The sequence below is a fragment of the Leptodactylus fuscus genome, chromosome 3 (assembly GCF_031893055.1).
Source record: "Leptodactylus fuscus isolate aLepFus1 chromosome 3, aLepFus1.hap2, whole genome shotgun sequence".
NCBI classification, from domain to species: domain Eukaryota; kingdom Metazoa; phylum Chordata; class Amphibia; order Anura; family Leptodactylidae; genus Leptodactylus; species Leptodactylus fuscus.
The window spans coordinates 168,852,370-168,875,624 of record NC_134267.1 but is presented as its reverse complement, the minus strand read 5'-3'; the positions used below and the strand labels follow the sequence as shown (position 1 = coordinate 168,875,624).

Sequence of the window (23,255 nt, the reverse complement as noted above, 5' to 3'; positions counted from 1 at the left end):
GCGTGTACGGCTCGCCGTGTGAAGGGGCCCGGCGTTCGGCTCATTCTGAGCCATACATGCAAGCGCTTCCCATTCACTTCAATGGGAGCGCTCTTAGAGAAAAAAAGCAGCCCATTCATTTCAATGAGGAGTGCTTGTATGCCGGCTCCCATAGAAATTAATGGGATCTGCTTTATACACGCTGATTCTGAACATGTTTTAACGTTCAGAATCAGTCACCGTATCCGTAGTGGGAATGCACCCTTAGACTGTTAATAAATCTCCCCCATAGAGATATTTCAGAGTCTACAAAATCTAGATGCTGCGAGTCACCTTTCTGTGTGACGAAAAAAACCTCTTTTGGACTAGTAGCAAGATTAGAGATCTAGCACCCATTTTTATTTTCCAGCCAGACCCTAGCACAACCTGTACCTTTACCACAAAGCTATACAATTTCTCTTGCATCTAAACTCAGGATATGAGGAAAAAGAAAAGACAAAAAGCAATCGGAAATTGTGTCTTAAGGATTACTCTTTATTTCCCACGACAGCCTAGCTTGTCTTCTACAGTAATAAGTTTACAAGCTAGCTAGATTCTGTTTCTAGATTAAACTGTAACCATGTTTCAGATGACAAGGAATGCTGCAAAAATACTCTAATCCAACAAAGTAAGATTCACAAAATAATCTGTATCCACTCTACAGTGTTTTACCAGTTATCTTTAACACAAAAGTATAGATATTGATGCTAATGGTGGCTATAGTTGTATGTCTTCTAGCAACTTGTTGTTCATGCAACACTTGTGCTCAAAGGGAAGGCACAGCATTTCCTACAATGAGCCACCTTATAAAGAGTTCTGCTATTTCTAGAAATCCCTGTTGCTTAGAATTTAGTGTGCATTACCTCACATAGAGGCAGTCTTCCAATTAAAAGTCACTTGCATACGCTCAATGCAAGTTGTAAAAAATACAAAGTTATCTCCCTAAAGTGGCTCAAGATAGATTGTTCATGGCTGCCTACATCTATAGATAAAAAAGATTCTAAAACAATGTAAGGGCTTCGGCATAGTAAAGGTGTTGAAACCATGAATCAGTTTTTACATCTAAATCACACCTCCTAATAATCTGAATGTAGCAGTACAAATGCACCAAATATCTTTTTTTTTTTTTTTTAGAAGTGTCCATATCATTTTCATAGAAAACAAATGTTTGAGAACTAACAGGATTGAACACGGCACAGTGTCTACCACAACTGAAACATCTGTACAGGACTCAACAAAATGTATCTAAAAAATAAAACTATGCTGTTCGTTGCCACATGCAAATATATTCATGAAAATGAAAGGATTGCGGGTAACCACCTTTTTCTGTATGGCATCTCGTACTAGGGAGAAACAGAAAATAAAGGGAAAATTCGACTTTTCATGCGTAGTCTTTTTTTTTTGTACACAATTCAGCTTTGATGATATGGAACAGTCTGCATAACATCAAACATTTATCTGGTGCAGATGCACAGGGTTGCCTTCTTCAATTTCCTTATTTTCTAAGCAACTTAAAATATACAAGCCATACAAGTTAGAAACTAAAAAAAGAAAAAAAAAAAAAAAAAAAAAGAAGTGTAAAAAGAAAGCACACAGGCTGCAAGAGTAAACCAAAATCTGCTGCTATAGCGGTCTTTGTTTTGACGTCCAGTGTAAGGTAACACTTATGAACTTATTGTTTTCTAGGTTTAGGATCAACCCCCTGAAGGCGATTCAAGCTTGCATGCGTTCACATACAGCACCACACCCATACTCTCGTACACACGCCACTCCTGGACTGGGAGTCTGCTTCATGAGTGAATTGCCTCACGTTTGTAAAATGAGCCTGGCTCCACAACACGGTGTCCAGACATTCATTCAATGCTGTCCATTCATACGGAGCTTCTTAGCAAGGCCTGGGCTTATTCTCCTTGGACTTGTGTGGGCATCCTACCCATGTGTTTTTCTTTTATGCTTACAAGGCTTGATGATGACGACAGTACTGCATTTCCTCATTTGCTCTGTTAGATCAATGATCCCTCTCAGGCACTGAAGATCTTTGACCTGTAGCCCTTTTCCTCTGCACAACCTATATAAGCATTCGGTGTGAAGTTTTCATTACATTTGCCACTCATTCTCACTCGCACCCACTCGCCATCTTGACATCATTTGGTCTTTACTGTCATCCAAATGAAGTCCGCACATTTCCGTCTCCGATTTAATGCAGCAGCAGATCCCATGAGCCAAGCTTGATGGATCAAACCAGTTTTCAGTGCTGCACTGTACCTAACTTCCAACCATTCTTCCTAAAACTGGAACCCTTCTGCTGGTACATTGGCAGCTGAATTGAAGTTGAATGTTCCACCTTGTATTGTCTCGGGAACAAGGCTAGAATCTTCATCAATCTATGGAAGACCAAATAAAATAGTGTATGAATATCCACACATTATAAAGCATGTTAAACAAAAAGCATGTTAAAGGAATTTCCCAGGACTTTAATGGGACTGGGCATCAATAGTAAAGTAAACTAAAGAGAGTTGCACTAAACAGCATGGCCACTACATAGTGCTGTACATCTGAGTGGTAAAAAGCCAGCTGGTTCTGGAGAGGCAAGTCCTGTAATCCCCTTCTGGTGACACAGTGGGCATGTAAATGGCTGAACTTAAAAATGGAAGATAAAAACTGAAAGGGGTTATACAGGGAAAATAAAGCTTACCAGTGCTTTCCCAGCAATAGATAGGCTTTATTACTAATACATAAACAGATTTCCTGGAGCGCCGATTATCTTTGCCAAGCAGAGCAGGGGAGGCTGAAGATTAATTCTATGCCTGTCATGGAGACTGTTACATGACTGACTTCACTCTACTCAATGGACCTGCAGCCAGAGTAGAGTAAAGTCAGTAAAGTCACATAAATGGGAGTGGCAGCAGAGGAGGCAATATAGAGACTTCTGGAACCCCACTGTGCTCCGCAAAGGTAATCCAGGTACTGGGGCCCTACTTATATATTAGTAATGAAGCTTATATGGTGCAGGGAATGCATTGGTAAGCTTTATTATTTCCTGTATAACTCCTGTGAGGTCACAGACATGTTTGCATACATTAGTGTCAGAGGTCTACTATAGTCAGTACTAGACCATTTTTGCACTTCAAACAATGACTGCATTGTTTGTGGGTACTCTAAGGCATTGACTGCCACCAACATGACCCTCCCTCCAGATTCAGACATGTTAACTGGCCTCCGGTTAAAGGGGTATTCCCACCTCACATACTCAGCAGTCTTTACTGCTGTAAAATCTTCTTTCTTCCTGGTTTCTTGCATCATTTGGTGGGCGGGGTTTCACATGCAACCTGCCGTTTAGCTCCGCCCCCAAATTAGTGTGTAGCTCCGCCCACCCATATTGGACTATGAAGTACAGGCAGGAGCAACTCCATTCTGTGTTACATACAGAGCCTGCCTGTCTCTGCCATAATGAATACAATTGAATTAGCTAGCCTGATAACTGGGAGAACAGAAGAAATGAAAGCAGCTCCTCTCCCCTATCTGATAGCAGGAAGCTTGGTCACATGGTGTAGACACAGGAATAGCTAGATACACAGGCTCGCTCCCTGCACTTAGCCCCTCCTCCCTCCCCCCTGAGAGCAGCAGATACATCACTTGACTCATGAGCAGCTAAGTCAGGGCTGTGGCCACAAAGAATTGAATAAACTAAGATAGTGGACAAACAAAGCAGATTTGCTGAAGCAATGCATTTAGGAAAAGTCTTATATCCACATTAACAAGCAGTATAGATAGGATCCTTGTGATGGGACAACCCCTTTAAATTTACATTGTGTGCAATTCAACTACATAGTAAGGAAATTCTATTACATGCTTTGAGGTGTTAAGAATAACCTGCATTACTATAAAATAACCTTATTAAGCATCATCATATACATCGAAAAACAAGGGGTTGGGGTTTTTTTGGCGACTCTACATTTATGCAAGACCAGTCTTTTTCAGGGCAAATGAGCTGTTGACAAATGCAAACATTTGGGTTGAGAATTAATTAAAGCCCATATAACGGAGAACACTACCCTATTTATTGACCAGTGTAAAAGAGCCTGTAAACTGGTGGGGCTTCAATCGCATGAGATCTTAAAGGGAGTCTACCAACTCACCCTCCAGTCTTAAGTAAATTAACACAGATTTGCATACAAGTAAGTTATAGATGCAGGCTCTCCTTTGCCTGATGTCTTTCCTTAGTTACTGACATTTTCGAGCTGTGTCTGCAGGCAAATCTGGTAAATCAGGATAACTTACATTTCTGTAAAAATGGCTCTCTTTTCATTGATTCCTCAATCTGCGGTAAACTTATGGTTCTGCTTCTATTAAAGGCCTCTACACAGCACTATTACTGGTTTGAGATGCATTTTGGGCCCAACATCCTTTAAATATTGTAATTTTATCTTCTAGTGAAAGCTACCACAGAACTTTTCCTTTAAGAACATGCTACAGATAAGTCTTTGAATTGGACCTCTGATCGTTCATTTGGTTGGCACTGTAAAAAACTGAAATAGCTAAACAAATACGCCATTGGAAGAAGACCACTGAGTCAGCTCAGTAAGAATATTTGTGGGACCTTGGAATTTGTCTAGACCTGATAATGACCACTTCACAGAAAAGAATTTATAGTATGGACATTAGTCGCATTTCTGTCAAGACATTATGGCTACTTACATCGTCTGATGAGAAAAACTGGTCAATTATTTCAAATGCCAGTTTGTAGATATCTTCATTCTCGTGACTCTGCAGCTGTTCAATCTTTTCCAAGCCTGTGAAGATGGATTCACAAATTACTGAATATCTAAATGGGTTACTTGTGGAGATGTTTAGTCACCACGCCAATTACTTATACGGACTGCTGGAGATCAGAAACCGTACAAATTAATAAAATCTAGTGATGCCCAAGTATACACACCACCACTCCACACAAGTGCATCACTCAGGAGCACTTGCAGACCCCCATTTTTGTAGATATTTTTTTTCACTAATGATCCTATTTATAAAAAAAAAAACACAAAAAACCCTAAAAATAGGGAAAACAAGCACAAACCTCCGCATTCTTCAATAAGATTGGCTATAGTTTCAGCCTCATCATCAGCCATTTTTAATATGTTGCTCAATCCATCCAGCACCACTTGAATGACTTGGGCGTCTTTCACAGTCAACAAATTGCAGAAAGGTGGAATCACATTTTGCTGGATAAGATATGCAACCTAGGGGAAAAAAAACACCCAAACACAACATTAATAGAAATAATACTGTGAATTCTGAAAAACAAGTCTCACAGATGAGAAGAGCAGTGCTTGAGACCATGAAGGCAAAGCTGCAACCCCAGTGCCCATAACCCATCTCAATCTCTCCTGATAGAGACGGACTTCACATGACGATAAGCTGCGGAAAGCAAGTTATATAAAAGGGAGACACCTAGTGGCCAGCGCTATGAAGCAAAACCAGGATTTTCAGTAAATTAAGTGGTGCTGTTATTCGGGATTCGAAGAGAAACTTTTACATTTCAAAAATTGCTTTCTGCCCTAATCTGTGCAATGTTTCCCACAGCATGGAAATCCATTCACCTGCACTGTACAGTAAATTATTGCAGATTTCAAGTACGTGAACCAAGCCCAAGACTACATGAATGCATAAAACTTCTACCTCAGCTCTATCAGACCATTGCAAAAGCCACATTCAAGGAAACTGGTTAGATAACAGATGGCGAAAGCAAGTAACTGGGAAGGGGCTGAAAGAACTTTACTCTGCAAGGAGTTTATTATCAAGAGACTGTCTCAGCCAATAGGAATGATCAGAAGCAGGTAACCCCTTTAATGCTTATCTCAGATAGCAAGAAGCATGGAGAAGACAATGAATATTAACTAAATTTCTAAATTCTATATTGAGCACAAATTAGAATTACAACGAATCTAAAAGCAACATAGAAATACTGCACTGACTCACGACATGAACAGGATTTTATATCATAGTACTTACTTGGTCTTTTCTTCCACTAATTGTTAAGTTGCTTATAGCCCATGCTGCCTCCTTCTGGGTCCCAAAATCTCCCTATTTGAAAAAGAAAGACGCCAAACCTTCATTAGAGGATTGAAAAGAAAATAATGGAATGAATGCTACTGTGTCACTACAAATATGATTTTACCTTATCCAGAAGGTGGATGATCATTGGTACAAGGTTGGCATCAATCACTGCTTGTACTTGTTGCTGGTTGCCTGCAGTAATGTTGGACAAAAACCAGACTGCCTCCTGTAAGAGTTAGAATACTGGTTTAATGGATAAAACTGTTCACTACACAATGTTAACCCACTGAAAGGTTCAAACACAACCAGCAGTAAGGCTACATTCAGACAGAGGTCCAGAATGGCCATTTTTCACAGCCGTTTTGCACCTAAGAAGCACCTGTTTTCATATATCCCCCATACATTTATAGAGTGTATGGAGGGATCTGTGAAGACGAGAAAAAAAAAAAAAAAAAAAAAAAAAAAAAGGACGACCTATATTTTGAAATTTGAGTTAAAAGCGTCCCATAGCCTTTACTGACATTAATTTATTTTAGTTACTTATATAAAAGTTGAAAGTTGTTCAGTTAAACCAGCTGACAGCTTCTTCTCAAACAACGACCAAGTCCTCCTGAGATGATCATCTGACCAGAATTATGATCAAACCAGGTGCCAGGGAAAACATTAAAACCTTTTTCTATAGTTATCTACGGAAGCAGTTCAAGTAGTCGTGACTTACCTTGTTAATCTTTTCCTTGACATGAGTAAGCAATGCTGGAAAGTGTGAAAGTGCATCACAATTCAGAACAACCTGTGTCTGTTCATCTGTTCCAGTGACAATATTACCTACAGCCCTCAAGGCAGCAGTCTAAAAGACAAACACATACACAAGTCCATATCTGATGATCAAAAACCATATCAAATACACAAGTTGTACTTGACCATAAAATAAAACAAACGACTTTGCTCATTGCTCTAGCATCCGTACTTACCTGCACTTTTACTTCTGGATTGCTTAGAAGAGGAACCAAGTTTGTCACAATCCCAGAATCTATTACCATCTGAATTTGCTCATTTCCAGCATCTGTTAAATAGGAGAGTGCCCACACTGTGTCCACCAAAATCTAGAGACATAACCAGACAAAAGTTTATTTTCACATTATAACACAATTGCACAAAAGTTAGAAATGGGACAAAACATCAGAAACTTACATTTACATCTGTGTGGTGAATGAGAACACAAAGCGCTGGCAGAATCTGTAAAAAACAAAGTTTAAAGTACATTTATAAATATACAGAGGGAAGTAAAAGACTGAATTACTGCAGAAGTTGTCTGGATCAGAACACAGGTCTGACTACTTAGGCAAACCTGTCAGAGACTAGGGTAGACAGGTTATTTAGGAGACCTCTGGGGGCTCTAATCATTGGAATTGTTGCTATGAAGCCCCTCTTCTTACAACATTCCTCAGATGCACTCCGATATCAGCAATACTCTTTCAGAGTCCCCTTGTAATAACCAGACACACTCGCACACACACAGAATTAACAATTACAGTAATGAATGTTACTATATACACACACACTCACCAATACCCTGTTCTCTATTTCATCACTTCCAAGAACAGCAGTCAATATACTACTACTACTGTCTAAAAGTAAATTTACCTCCTGAATGGTCTCCATTGGTGGTGGAGGGTCTTTATGCCGACACAAGTTTACCATTACCCAAGTGACATTTCTCAAAAATGTAATGGGTATTGATGGATTGATGAATGATAGCAGAGGCTTCACTACCCCAAGGCTGATAACATAATCCCTGCATTGTGGACCATCACCTGAAGAGAAAATCAGAGGAACACTTTTAAGGCCAAATTCTTGAAACCAAAGCCTTGATATGAGAAAAGACCCCTTGCCTAAAACTAAAACAATATTTTGTAGTGTTTGCATTATGTACTGTATATACTCGAGTATAAGCAGAGTTTTTCAGCACAGTTTTTGTACTGAAAAAAAGTGCGCCTCGGCTTATACTCGCGTCAATACAGTAATTGAAAGTGTCACATGACTGGTCCACAGCGAAAGACATCTGTGGGAGGGTGCTGGAGCAGCAATAGGAGAGTGGTGAGGCAGCGCTGCCTCCAGGACCACCCCAAGAGGTTTCCAGAGCATCTTCTCTGCCTTGGAAACATCTTAAGGCGGCCCTGGAGACAGCGCTGCCTCACCAACCACCTATTGGCAGCAGCGCTGTTCCAGCGGCCTCCCACAGATGTCTTTTACTACGGACCAGTGAAATTACCACTCGAGTCAATACGGTAATTGACACGACCGTATTGACTCGCAGCATCGGGCCTCCGCTCCAGTACCCTCCGCCAGCTACAACACACGCCGGGTGACGTGGCCACGTTAGCTCAGGCCCGCACTCTGCGTATGTCGATGACGTCTTACTGCGTCTCAGCACAGGTGGCGTCATCACGCAGGAGCAGCCACGGCAGAAGACGAGCATCGGCGGCAGTGGGAGCAGCATCGCGAGGTCGGTAAGTATGAGAATTTAATGTTTGTTTCTCCCCAAGGCCTGCTCACTGCCGACCCCAGCGTCACCTTATACTATAGGCCACAGAGGCTGGCAGTGACTAGGCCCGAGCCCCAGCCGCTATTATTATACTCGGGGGTCTTTTCAGACCCCCAAGTATAATAATCGAAGCCCCAGGGGGAGGTGAGAAAATAAACAGTTTTACTCACCTCTCCAGGATCCAATGTTAATCCTAGCTTGCTTCAGGCCTATATGGTAAAATCCCAGATGTCACACGGTCTGGGATATTACCATATAGACCCAAAGCCTGTGGTAGTAGTAATAGCCTGTTACTGCTAGAACAGACTTTGGGCTTGTATGGCAACAGGCTATTACTACTACCACAGGCTTTGGGCCTATATGGTAATATCCCAGACCACGTGACATCTGGGGTTTTACCATATAGACCAGAAGTCAGCTAGGATTAACATGAGCACAAACAGGATGTCATTCATTTTCCCCCTTCAAGTCAATAAGTTTTCCCCGTTTTTCTGTGGTAAAATTAGGGGGGATCGGCTTATACTCGAGTATATACAGTATATGGGAAAGCAATGTTAATGTGAGTCAACACAGAAAGGGATTTCCTGTGACTGATGAACAAGATGTCACATGGCCTATGAAACTTAAGCAGTGGTGAGGGAGTGCGGCCACCGATTTAAATGGCTGATCCGCAGTGCTCCTGGGCGTTATACCCCACACCAGTGATTTTCAACTGATGACCTTTAAAGACCTATCCTTTAATATCTAAGTTAACGGTGGGCTCACACCCACCCCTGCACCCAGTGGTGCAAGGCCAGGTGTTGGCCTTAGATACTGATAGACTCTCTTAAGGAGAGAAACAAATCTGGGAAAACCCCATAATATAATCACCCCCTAAAAAAAAAAACCCACAAAACACAATTTCAATGTTTTAGAATTCCATAATAAATAATTCAACACAGTATATGACTTACCAATTATGTTTCCCAGTGCCCACACAGCCTGCTCACATACATTCTGATGAGGAGAATGCAGAAGTCTTAAGAACAGAGGAACAGCATCTATTTAAAAAAATATTAAATAAATTTATACAGAGTTAAGACAGATGATTGCTATAAAATAAGTAAGTGCTGGTCGTTCAGTTATATGTTATTTGATGAAGACATTGATGGTGGATATGACCATTCTTAGTAGATAACATTACATGGTTCACATTTATGCTACACCTCTGCTGGAGATGCCATCAAATTTGCCACTTGACCGTAAGACTAGAATAGGACACAGCCCAATTCTTGCCATCAATGCAATCCAATTCAATGAAGAATGCTGTACCTCATTTGGATTGGTCATAGCACAGACCATAGCATTCAGATTAGACAGACATTTGCACATTAGAGATGGTGAGCCCTATTCCACAATACTGCAATGAACTGAGAATCCTTCATTATATTATATACTTTGTATAACAGATTATGTGGTTAAGCTCCAGACGTGCAGAAAAAACAGCTATGAACGGTAGCAAGATAACCTGTCGACCATCTTATACTGGCTGTAATACTGGGCAAATTTTCTGACAGGCAGATCTAACATATAAGCTGTATATACTAACGTGATTGGACCACGGCTTGTGTTTGCTCAGATGTTCCTGAAGCAATGTTGGTGAGAGCCCATGCAGCTTCAAACTGGAGGGAAGGACTAAGGGAAGAAAAAAAAATAAAATAAAAATGCATAAGTACAAATCATTGTCTTAGAAGAAAAAGGGGAGGAGGGCAAGAAAGAACACTTACTTGTCATCTCTTTCTAGACAATGGACCAAAATTGGCAAAATCCCTGATTTAATGAGATCATCAATTGGGGGATTACGGTCACTTGACAGAAGTTTCCTGTTAACAAAGGGCCATGTTAGTATCAAACAAAGCAACTCAACTATGGAAATAAATCAGTCACATGTCACCTGTAGATTTTCACTAAGTACAGCTATGATATCACTTCTCTAAGATTATTGTACCATGTACACCCTGCTATCTAAAGTCAACCCCGTCCATTCATTGGAAGGAGCTTTACCAAGAAAAGAGTCGCAGAGCTCAGTCATAATTTGCACTGTCTTGTGGTGCTTAAAACATGTCAATTTTTTTTTTTTTTTTTTAAAGATACTTTAATTTGTTCAACAGAGCTGTGGCTTTTCTGAAAAGTGACAGGGTTTCAGAAGTGATGCCACTCCTAAATATGTGCCAAAATTACCAAGGTTATAATTGGTGTAATGTTAGACTGGTCAATAACAATACACCATATCTATCAAAGTCAGAGAGGAGCTTCCAAGGCATAAACTAGATTATGTGAGAGGCTTCAGTCCAATACTTTGACTTTTTTTTTTTTATATAAATATTTCATATTGCTAACTGGCCAACACCACATTCATAGTAAAAACCCTATAAAGAAATAGAAGATACTAGTAAACAGGTGATTGTCCTGCCTCCACTGTTTCAGGAGCAATGAAAAAAAAAAAAAAATCCTGCAGACTGACAATGGTCTTGTCCTGCAGAGAATATAAGGGTTTGGGATTGTTGCGGATTCTACTTCCCATTGTTATCAATGGGAGGCAGAGATCGGGACAGTGTGTGTGAACATGGTTGGGCTTCTGAGACACAGAAGACCCCTTTATCTACCATTTTGTTTTACTCTGAACATGAGACAATACAGACTCAAAGTAACGAAAGACTGAGGAAAAGCTTGAATATTTTGTCTATTTACATTGCTGTTTCATTAAAACTGGTCTCAACCTCATTTCTGTAGCCAAACAATTTACCTTGCAGCCTGAACAGCGCTGAGCTGAATTCCTTGATGGTCACTGGATGCATTCTGAAACAAAACATTAAGATTAACAACAAAAATAAATTAAAAAAAAAAACCTCACAAGGCTGTGTTCACACTATATCTATTTATTCAACATGCTTGTCCACAGGGATACAATGACCAGAAGCTAGAAGTGTTCTCCTGAAGTTACATACGTCATTAACTAGACCTACACTTAGCACATGTGTGTATATCTGTTTTTTTGGGTTTTTTTTCCACAACTAACATACTCATGCATTAATTTCATATATATGCCCACGTATTATCATGGGTCTGTGTATGCGTCTATGAACCTGGGGCAAAACACAGAAGGGTTCCTATATCTGTTATTTGCAGCCTGGTCTCACGGAATTAAATTAAAGGGTCTGTGGAGGCAGGGGGTCGCACACCGATATGATCCATGTGTTCCTCCCATGCAGTTTTTCCACAGACCTGTTGCTGCACAGGTTTATGTACATATGGCAATAAAAGAATATTCCCATATGGCATTTTTATTCATAAGATACATGCTCACTAAGTATAGGGCCCCAAAGATCTACATCTATCTGGATGGGGGCCTGTGCATGTGCAAATCTCTCCCCTCGCTTGTACAGGACTTCTAAAAAGAAAATAGGTGAAGTGAAAAGAGCCCATGACATGGTCATCTCAACCAAATGCAGACTATTATTTACATTACCTGCACAATTGCTTCCAAAGAGGTGTTTTGCTATAGGGGGGGGAATAAATAAATACTGGTTACACAACTGCAGCCATACGCATTAGAAATTAATTTCATAGATAAAAAAAGAAAAAAAAAGTGAACATAATCATAATTATTTCCATAACAACGAGACTAAGATATTCAAGCGCCAAAACCCCTTAAAGCTGAGGCCCCACAGTGCGGAAACGCAGCTTTTTTTGCTGAAAATTTAGCTGTGTTTCTTTGGGCCAAAGTCAGGAGCAGTTTGAAAAAGAATGAAAAATATAAAGGAAGTTTGCTAAATCCACTCATGACTTTGGCTCTAAAAATAAAAAAATGCAGCAAAATCTTTAATAAAAAAAAACGTTGCGTTTCTGCAATGTGGGGCCCTCAGTCTGTCGTTCAGTGATCTGATAACTCCAACATTAAAAAAACTTCACTTCAGTTCTGAATAGCAGATAATCCTAGCTCATAGAACTGCAGTCACTCCATCTATGCTATGATTAAGGGACACTGACGTCCTGAAATGCGTCAGCGATTGTGGTTTTTAGTCACGTTTTCACTATGATTTTTGTATACCCGCTGTCTATTTTTAAACGAAATATGGATTAAAAGTGAAATTTTAAAGAGCACTCAAGTGTTGCAGACCCATCCATCCTTTTCAGTGACTGAATTTATATTTGGCCGCTACAAAAGATTACATAAATCAAAGTTTTTGCAACATGTCATTCGTACCACCTTCAAAATGCACTTCTAACCTGCACTATGGCAAGGATTAGAAGGTGTACACCCGTGCACAAGACATTTCCACCATACTCACCACTTTGAAATCTGCATCCGCATCAGAGTCCTCGCAGACGTCATCATGGGGAACATTTCTTCTTTTTAACAGATGCTCATCTCTCTTATTCTATGTTAAATAAGAATTTCACATTAGCACTATAAAGTTGCAGCAACTTCCAAGAGAATGGAATTAAATAACTTTTTGGGGGTTTTACCACTAATGACCCATCCTTAGGCTTCTTAATGACTGACAGCCTGTCCATCAGACATGCAGTGTTTCTGTAGCTCAGCCCTATTTAAAAAGGGGTTATGCCAGGAACATTAGAGTGAGCAGAGGTGTGCATTCAGCATCCAACGCTACACTCCGAACAGGGGTAAAACACTCTGTACAAAAGGATCGTGAAGGTTCCAGGTAGACAGTAGCTCACGATTAGAAATTTAATCCCCCGATCCTAAGGAGTCTGATGCCACCCCGATCTATTGCTGGCATTCTAAGGAAAAGCCATCAATAGTAAAATTCAAGAAAGTCCCTTTAATCAAATAAAGTTTAAAGGGGTATTCCCATTTCAACGATCCTAGATATACTGCTAGCTTATATAAATTCAAGAGTTTTCATAAATATATAGTTTAGCAATGCTGCTTTGTGAAATTATTCTTCCCTTTGTTTACACAGAGTTTCCATGGAGCCAGACCTGTCTGACAAGACTGGACAAATGAAGTCAGTCACCGTTCTCTGGGGAAGCTCTCACTTATCTACAGCTCTGCCAGCAGGACAATCCATTCAAATAATTGCAGTTAGCTGATCCAGAGATAGACAGGGCTTTATGTAATCACAAAGAAAACAGAGTCCCTTCTGGCTAGTGTTGTATACAAACCTGTGTAATACAAAATACATTTACTGTGCATAATATATATGATATGCATTTATATCAGATTTCTAGTAATCAAAAAAAAAAATAAAAAATCTCTCCTGGTAAAGGCAAAGCCTATATTGTGATATTTCATAGTTTCCAGTTCAGCGAGCAGGGGTAGCTGGTTTTGACTGCTTGAAGAGACAACAGGCAACGCTGCTGAAAAAGGGAGATGGGAGAAACCCTTTAAGGGTATGTTCACACGGTGGAAAAGGTGGTGGAAACCTTTTCCACCTTGAGAACATGGCTAGTCGCGACAGGATGCCGATGCAGCATCCCACTTTTGTTTAGGCCTGAATGAAAGGGCTTAAACAGGAGCGTGTCTTGAGCCACGTACACCACGGCCGACTCAGCTGCGGAATCCGCAGCAAGATAGGTTATGTTGCTTCTTTTTTCTTTTACTAGCTAGTGGAAAAAAAGGAAAAGAAAAAAAAGCAAGTAGCTCCCATTGAAGTCAAAAGCCATTTTTGCAGGCGGATTCCGCCTGCAAAAAAACTCTGTGTGAACATACCCTAACAAAGTTTTGACTTGAACTTGTCTCACACAGAGTGATGACAAGAGTGGCCCCATCAAAATCAAACATGACCAACAAGTCAAATTTGCTTTCAGTTCCAGAGGCAGAAGTTTTCATTTCTGACTAGACACTCGTATATTATAATAGAACAGTGCAGATGAGTAGAAAGTTACTATACCTTTCTTAGCTCCACTACCACTTCATTCCTCTGTCTTCTCATGCTCTGAAAAAAAAAAAAAAAAGATTAAAAAAAACAGTTAAGCCAGGAAACACACAGACCTTTACTGTATTGACAATTTATCGCCAAGACTCTGAAATGTCTTGTTTGTTCCATAACATGAATCTTCCCTTTTTGGGCACTGAGCACATAAGCGCCAAAATTAAGAGGCTCAGGTTTCCTAATTCTAGCACCCCATAAGAGGTGTCATGCTCCATTTATATTGCTTCCTTGTCAGAAACGAAAGACTGGAGTACATTTTAAATTTGAAGTAATTTTAGCTGTTTTTTTTGTATCAAAATAGTGTGAAGTTGTAAGAAATTTATGCTCATTTACTGGTGTAATTTATTTTTTTCACCTTTGCCACAGTCATGGTGATCTCCATCACCAACTTGACCCATAGCAATGACGTGACAATCATGCTCAACTGAAAGCTGCAGCCAATCCCTGGCCCAAGTGGTTTTGTGGTTTACATGCAGGCCAGTGAATGGCTGTGGTGACCACTTACACCCAGAAGGGAGGACCACAGTGGCAGAGGAATTTACAGTCGGGTATAGGTCTACACACAAATAGTCTAAGAAAAATGCCTATGCTATGGGAAACAAAAGTATTCACTAAGGCAGACGTGTCAGAAGAGGCAACAGGTCCTCTAAATAGAAGCTATATTCTCTGCCCCCCGCTCAACAGCAGATGACACATGTAATGGATGAACAGGACAGTTCCTACAGACTGTTTGAGACTACCCTTTGATGTATAATGTATATGACCCAAAAGAACACATGAAACCGGTTTGGAAGGGGACCAAAAAAAAAAAAAAAAAACCTACCTGGACGACCAATTGATACCAATTTCTCAGTAAATACTTTTATGCCTCATCAGTTAATACACATGACATGATAGATAAAAGGAGGTAGATGAAGTTGTGCTTACATTGTAACTAGTAAGTTCTCCTTGACAGCTTATTATGGAGTCTGGTTGGCAGACATTACTGTAACTAGGCAGAATTTGTGAGTAGAGCCCATCGCTGCTCATTTAACTAGGGAGATACTAAGCGCTCCCATAAAACAAAAACAAATCTCTGGGCGAATAAGAGTGCAGAGAAAGAAAGGTATAAGGAAAAAATCCTTATTCCAGTCACATGGACAAGTGGTTTAGGTGCCTGAAAATGCAGCGGTTGCACACCGGAAACTACGGACTTCACCTGTCCAAGCCACGTGGCCAAAGACTGGATAGCAACAGCGTGCAACCACTGAATGTATGGACACAGACTGCAGCCACATTATTGAAATACATCTTCAATTCAGTATTCAGCTTCACTGGACAAGAGCCATGGTCCCCAAGTACACAGTGTCCTACAACAGAAGCCAGGCACAGGGGACATGAGTGTGCGGTATAAATTTAGACAGACTTTGAAATCCGATAATGTAAGGCATGAGGTTTAAAATAGACAATTGTATTAAAACCACATCAAACAGATCATAGGGGGGTAAAGCATGACAGTCCACACGTCACCAGCAATAGGAGTGCCACAGACTGAAGAAAAAGCTACCAGAGACAAGTAGTGCCCAATTTCTGGTCTGCCATACATGCACAGGTTATTACTCAGTGGCCAAGAACTACACATTGTTCTACAGAAAAATTGCTATCGTTTCTACAATGCAGTTCTCAGCCATGCAGCAAAGACAAGTGAAGCAGCGAACCATCTGCAAGTGTGACCACATCACAAAACTGGTAACAGCACCTACCACGACACATACAGGCACCCTAAAAACAAGCTGTGTGTCTTTGCAATAGTTTTTTTTTTTATATAATGTTTTAAAGTAATATACATGAATGGATGGATATAATAAAAAATAGACATGACCAAAACATTAGCATGGCATAACAAAGGGGCAGAAGAATAAAATGGAACAACATATGTTGTAAATCATACTCCAAAATAAAGTAAAATACAGAAAATATAAGTTCCACGCAAAGGTCTTTCGTGCCCAAGAAACGCAGTCCTTGCAAAGACATGCCTATCTGTTAATACACCATAACTATGTGTGCTACATCCGACCTCAACACCTACTGTACATGAGAAGCACTGGTAACACTACTGAAAAGCAGCTCCTACATGCTGTGTCCTCAAGGCAGCAGGGCCGCTCAATTACTCACTAAACCCGCCATCTCAGAGAATCACGTGAATCATCATAACAATATAGTGAATAGTAGCAGAAGAAAGCTTGCATAAAATATACCTGCCGTATTCACATTGTGCCAGCTCACTGGACTGACTAAGGAAAAACAAGAAAAACAAGACTAAAGGCAGTCACCAGGGAGAAGCATATTACATCAGCACATATAAATCAGGCTAGCCGGATATGGCGCTGTTCTAATACCACAGCACAAATGGAAGAACACAGGCCCAGGTGAGATGTCAGAATAGCCCCTGATCTTGTCACTCGAAGAAGAGGGGGTATGAGGACATATTCACACAGCCGTTTGGAGCACTGAAGGCAGGTACAGTACTCTGATCCAGACAGGACATTTGCATATTGTGAAATAAATGAATATCAGCAACCGAAGCAAAAATTTCAGGCAATCCTGATCTATATTGCTGGTTTAATATGCTTCACCTCAGTGACAGACTGCCTTTAAAATTGAGAATCGCCCATAAGCTTTGCATACATAGGCAAAAATCGCACAGCCCTACCCAATACCTGTCACCACCCAAGTGGGTCTCTGGTGACTCGCATCTCAATATTTTCAGAATGGTATTCTAATGAGCATGGGGTCTGAAGATATACCGGTACATCTCAAAGGACATGCACCCTACCCTTTATGGAGTGTGACAGGGGAAATGCAGAAAATAAGGAGACTGAGCACCACAACAAGAACCATGTAGGAAGTCTGTCACAGAGGAAGAAGCCCTGGTTGTGATGTGTGGGGGTGGAGCAAATGATACTCACCTCACCCCTGATCTTCAGTTCTGGCAGCATGTCCTCCCCCCTACTTCCCTCTGGTCTTTGGACAGCTCTAGCCAGATGTACAAGCTCAGGTAAGCTCCCCTCACATACTGCTGTGATATTTCTCTAAGACTTAGTGATATTCTAATATACGTGTCAGTTAGGTTTCTGCTTCTCACAAACCAATATGAATGTAACTATAACAATCAATAAAAGATGTTCTGCAGTATCTAACAGTAAAATATTGATAAATGTGGCTCCATATGTATAACTTATGTGAACCTAGCGTTAGACGTATGAGAAGCCAAACCGTTGTGACAATCTGAAGGAGCTTGTACAGTATGTTCAGCCTTCTGTAAAAGTGGAAGTAGTGAAATTCATGCAGCTTGCTGGTGGAGTTCACACTTACCTCTCTGAAATTTCAAGAACTGAGTGTGGTCAGTGACTAGAAAACGTTATATGCAGCAGCTGAAATGCCATTACTGCAAAACTACCCATGATATGTAACTAGACTGTAAAGCAATGCTCAGATAGCAAATAGCCATACATACTCTGAGTACTGCTATATAGACAGATAATCTCCCCTAAAAACAATGCTTCCCTACACAGGACGGATTTACTGAACTTTTTCATAAGGCCTGATATGTATATGTGTAAAATTGTTTTCATACACAGAACAGAAAGACTGATATTGTCTCCAAAAGACACAAAGTCAATGTCCTCTGTGAAATAGACTAACTTGCAAGTGCTGTGACATTTCCTCAGAGAAACGTACATCAGTCTGGAAAACAGAGTTGTGCAACCTTCAGCATTAACTACTATGAGAAGACTTCACCCCAAGAATACTTCCTACACACACCTATCACCCCCAGAGGAGCCTAGGTAGGAGGGCCAGCCTACACCTGCATCCCACTCACCATAATATCAGATTCTGATTTTTTTTGCTCTCAGTGGGTTCCCTTACATTTACAATGAATGAATCAATACTATGGTTGGCCATACATTTCAGGTAGCTGTTATATACCCTATATACATTAGATGGTTGGCTGTTATTGGACAATGTATATGCCACCTTTTCTGTGTAGCAACCTCTTAGTTAGCATTATCAACACTTACCATCAGTGGCTTTGATTGTTTAGGTCTGGTGGTCAAGTGCCATCTGTGGGGAAAGCCCCATAAGACCATGGCCACATGTTAAAAAAAAAACAAAAAAAAAAAAAACAGTTTTTGATCTGCTGCAAAAACAAAACAAAAAAACAAACAAACAGTTTTTTTATTATCTGCAAAGTGGATGGGATTCTGGTTAATGCAATCAACACATCACAGAAATATAAATAACAGCTGCATGTACCTCATACCTGCAGAAACTCTAGCATTTTCCATATAGGTAGAATAGAGGCAGAAAGTCCAGAGGAAAATTCAGCAGTGGTTCGCTGTATGGGGCCTTAGCCTAAATGTGTACTCCCACCATGAACATTTATGGCATATCCACCTCAGGGACCTGCTATCAGGCTAGCCATTCATTCTTAACCATTCTTTTCTTTCATTTTTATAGAGATTCAGTGAGACACCATAGATGGGCCACAGATCTATCAGACATTTACAGCGACTCCACCCTAAACTGGCCCCAACCCGACTCCTTATCCTGCTAAGCACAGTGACATTCCACACCTGGATTAACAGCTTGCTACAACCACATCCATATTGATCCTATTGGGATTCAGACAGCCTTGTCCTTTAGGACGTGGAATGCTTTACACTACATTCATTCTGTAGTTGGGCATTTATCAAGGTGTGTAAAATCCCAGAATAGTATGGATGTCCCCAGTTACAATGGAGCAGTCATTATATCAGGGCTTCAGTGGAACGCTACACTCTGTATACTTGTATAGTGCTTATATCTAAGTACAAGTGCAATGCTAGACTGCCATAGTCTGCTATTTACAGTAACTAGAATCAGATCTCTAGCACCCAGCAAACATCTTCACACTGAGTCACATGCATGATAAGCTTTCACAAGAGGTCCATACATGTCCTCCATTACAGCAGGCTCATATACCACTATAGCTAAGGGAGAAACCTACTAAATGCCACTGGGGAAAGGAAAATACTGTTTTACACCCACATGCTAAAAGACCTAAAATAAAGGAATTTTCCCCACAATTAATTATTTCCTAGTCACAGGACAGAGGATAGTTATCTGGCTACTGATGATCAGGCTAGAAACCTCTGGGACTATGAGAACTGGGACCCACATTAAAGGGGCTCCATCAGCAAAATTATGCTGTTTGAGTCTATTCAGGCACCGCTAATCTTATTATAACCCCCCCCCCACCCGTTTTAAACTAATACCCTAAAAACCAATATGCAAATTATACCTACCGTGCGCAGTGGGTGGTTCATGCGCTGGTGGACGTCATCTTCGGTCCCGCCTTCCACTGGTGTCTTCTTCCAGTGACGTCCTCCCGGGCCTTCTCTTCCCTGCCTCCATCCTTCTTATCTTCCTGCAGGCTGTGTTCAAATCCCACACGTGTACAGTGTCGCTCCCTCCGGAGCGCTACTAAGCACGCGCCAACACCATTTTTGTTAATGGAAGTTCGGAGCACCCGCAGAAAGATAAGAAGATGGATGGGACCGAAGATGACGTTCACCAGTGCATGAACCGCCCACGACAAGTATAATTTGCACATTGGTTTTTAGGGTATTAGTTTAAAACGGGAGGGGGGGGGGGGTGTTAAAATAATATTAGCGGTGCCTGAATTAGCTTTTTTAGGCTATTCAGGCATACGTGGGGTCATACAGTATAATTTTGCTAATAAGGCCCTTATAAAGCAGTGGTGCACATACTCCATTGACTTCCATAGGTCCTTGAGAACAGATATCAGGGACCCTTAGCCTCTTTCTATAGTATAGTGAATAAGTGTCATTAATGGAAAAATTCCCATTAATTTCCAATAAGGGTACAGCATTTATCAGCACATCAGCTGGTAGTATAGGAACCGCATATTCATGTACAAAACAAACTGTCAGGATCAGGAGACCAGAGGAAATGTAAACTACAATGTTTGTTCAAGTCAATAACACTAAACACAGGCGTCAGTCACGGGATCAGTCTTCAGGTACACAGCAGAGGGGCTACACAAGCCTGCTCACTCCAATCTTCTTGTCTTTCAGTTACCTACGTACACATTAAGGGCCCCTTCACACGGAGTATATGCTGGCTGATTCTGAACGTGCAAACGTTCTGAATCAGCAGCGTTTAAAACAGATCCCATTGCTTTCTATGGGAGCCTGCATACGTGCGCTCCCCATAGAAATGAATGGGCTGCTTTTGTAAAAAAAAAAAAAAAAAAAACTCCATGTGAAGGGGTCCTAAAATGTACAATCCCAATTCAGGTTTCTTCCAGATGCTACTTGTACTATGTTAAGAAGTCACTACTGATCCCATTCTTACTGAATGGACTTGCAGCAGTTATACCAACACGGACATGAACACCAAGTCTGACCCACGCAACAGGTTAGGAGTATGGAGAGGGTCATGTTTGGGTTTTGTTTTTTTAAGAAACTGTATCAAATGAAGAACTGCTCACCAGCCCCCACCTATGTAATACAATAACGAAACACACACTATAGGCTATGTTAATATACATATTAACTAAGGGTTAAATGTGTTTATTTAGGGTTTATATAGGGTACAGACCCTACAAAAGGTTTCAGACTACCCATTATACTTTATGTTTCATTGCGCCATTTAGAGCGCTTGGCTACACATCAGTTAATAGGAACAATCCAGCTTATATCTAATGACTGGAAACCTATATGGGCCTACTACGCAACACCATTTTATATGTAAATATTTCTTCTATAAGCCCAACTGAAGCAAAGTATAATAGAAAGTTACCTTTACTGGGCTACAAGTTAGGTTTCCTTTACCTTAAAATAGGTGCAAAGAGTGTTCACTATGAAAATAAATGCAAAGTTTCCATGTTACCCCTGGTTATACCTTCCTTAGCAGAGCATGCTGGAAATGTATCCCTGAGTTGATAAACCCACTTTCCTGGACTGATATTGATCTGTTTGACTTCTAGTAAAGGCTAGGTTCCCATCTGCACCCAGGACCTCTTTCTGCATTTTTCTGGTGGAAGACCCCATTATAGTCCATGGAGTCTGCGAGTAACTGCTTTTTAATCACATTGGTTCTCCAAAAGGAAACCTGAACACAGGTTTCATCCTCTTGTTTGTTTTTTGGTGAGAACCTATTTATTTAGAACCGGGAACACATATAGGATGTTTCAATAGAGATTATAGGCCATCACCATCCTTTTACCCACTGGATTCCCCCAACTTGAGTTATATATTGAAAATGCAAACACTATTCCCTGACATAATAGTAAAGCTTCATATAGTGCTCTGTGGGCTCCACTAAAGTAAAAGGCACCCATAGAAGCCTAAAGACATGGCTGAGGATGCGAGTATTCATCCTAAATACAGGAAAATCAGTTTAGGTGAAATCCAACCACAGAAGAGAACTTCTCAGACAACAAGAACATAGGCCAAACGGTGGAGACTTGCACAGGCCATCAGCAGCAGGGCACCGCTGGGGAACCTCCTGGACTGGAGACACATATTTACATAATGATGGAAAGGGACCTGAATTATAAAATAGGAATATACTAAGATAAGACTACACCTCCCACAGGAGAGCCACAGACATGAGACTGCTATTCCGGCATCCCTCCTTGTTACCCAACAATCCACCTATCCTATAGTGACCCACCATACTCCAGCACAGGCCTGCAGAGCACCGCCATAGATAGCTTATCTGTGGGAGATGTGAACCATTATCTGGCACAAGCACTGGGGGGGGGTGGTGACACCAAAACCATCAGCAGCTTGTTCCATATGGAACTGTCCATTACACAATAGCATCGACCACCTATATACAGATGACTCTGGGGGCCCTATAGGCATCAGCTGTAACAATAGACTGTATACAGATGCACAGTGAATGGAGATAAGAGGTAACCCGGCCAACAACAGAGAGCATGCCCACTACAGGGAGGAGACAATGGCTAGACACTGCACACAGCTCGGCGGGCAGACCTAAGAACCAAAGCATGGCGAGAAGGACTAGGCCGGCACCAAGGCCTCATAGACGCCGGGTAGCCGGCCTCCTCCACATCGCCATGCCGTGCCCCGGGTATAGGGCGGTGGATTACTGGCGGGTGACTCCCGCATTGCGCCCACTGAAGCCCGGGAGCCGCCCTCACATAGCCCCGGCCAGAATCGGTTCCCACAACGCCACCGCGCCCCTTCCTCCGTCCAGGCCTGGCCCCACATTCCTCCGTCAGGCCCCAGCGGCAGCGACGTCACAGCTGGGCCCGGGAGCGCTGCGCCTCAGAGCGGGATCGCAGGAGCCGGGTAAGGCCAGTGGCGGACACACGGCGGAGCAGGCGCCGATAACTTACCTCTAGGTCGCGGCCTTTGTTCTTGAAATTCTTCAGCCGCTGGTTATCCAGTTTGTCGTTGTCAGCCATGATGGGAGCGCCGGGGCCTCTGTCAGCCGCCCGTGTGTGTCAGAGAATGAGACGACTCGGGCAGATTGAGCTCGCCTTGCCGTAGTATGCTTCTCTTGGCCGGGACGAAGACCGCTAGAGCGCCGCCTCTCCGGTAAGCACTGTCACCACCAGCTCTCCTGCCGCTCGTCAGGGCGGAATGCCGGTAACAAGAAAGCCTCGAACTGGTGAAAATGAC

At 41.5% G+C, this 23,255-nt stretch overlaps 1 protein-coding gene and 1 non-coding gene across 2 annotated transcripts; both read right to left on the bottom strand.

The window, feature by feature from the left end:
* Positions 1–492: 492 nt before the first annotated feature.
* On the bottom strand, positions 493–23,255 carry KPNA4 (karyopherin subunit alpha 4). Its single transcript, XM_075268727.1, has 17 exons — positions 22,970–23,255; positions 14,515–14,559; positions 12,949–13,038; positions 12,126–12,155; positions 11,403–11,455; positions 10,384–10,479; positions 10,206–10,291; positions 9,571–9,657; positions 7,717–7,886; positions 7,264–7,308; positions 7,044–7,175; positions 6,791–6,919; positions 6,194–6,298; positions 6,028–6,099; positions 5,093–5,255; positions 4,717–4,811; positions 493–2,402 (listed from the first exon to the last, which is right to left on the bottom strand). Exons 1-17 carry the CDS (start codon positions 23,036–23,038, stop codon positions 2,304–2,306), a joined length of 1,566 nt encoding a protein of 521 aa, XP_075124828.1. The 5' UTR covers positions 23,039–23,255; the 3' UTR covers positions 493–2,303.
* Positions 7,385–7,669, bottom strand: LOC142198732 (small Cajal body-specific RNA 7). Its single transcript, XR_012715390.1, has one exon.

What these genes read in the sequence shown, in the direction of transcription:
- KPNA4 (XM_075268727.1), bottom strand. Translation starts at nt 23,038, where the DNA reads ATGGCTGACAACGACAAACTGGATAACCAGCGGCTGAAGAATTTCAAG. An exon ending in CGGATGCAGATTTCAAAGTG is followed by an intron (nt 12,156 to 12,948) that starts GTGAGTATGGTG and finishes CCCCCCCTATAG; the next exon opens with CAAAACACCTCTTTGGAAGC. An exon ending in TTAGTGGAAGAAAAGACCAA is followed by an intron (nt 5,256 to 6,027) that starts GTAAGTACTATG and finishes TTTTTCCCCTAG; the next exon opens with GTTGCATATCTTATCCAGCA.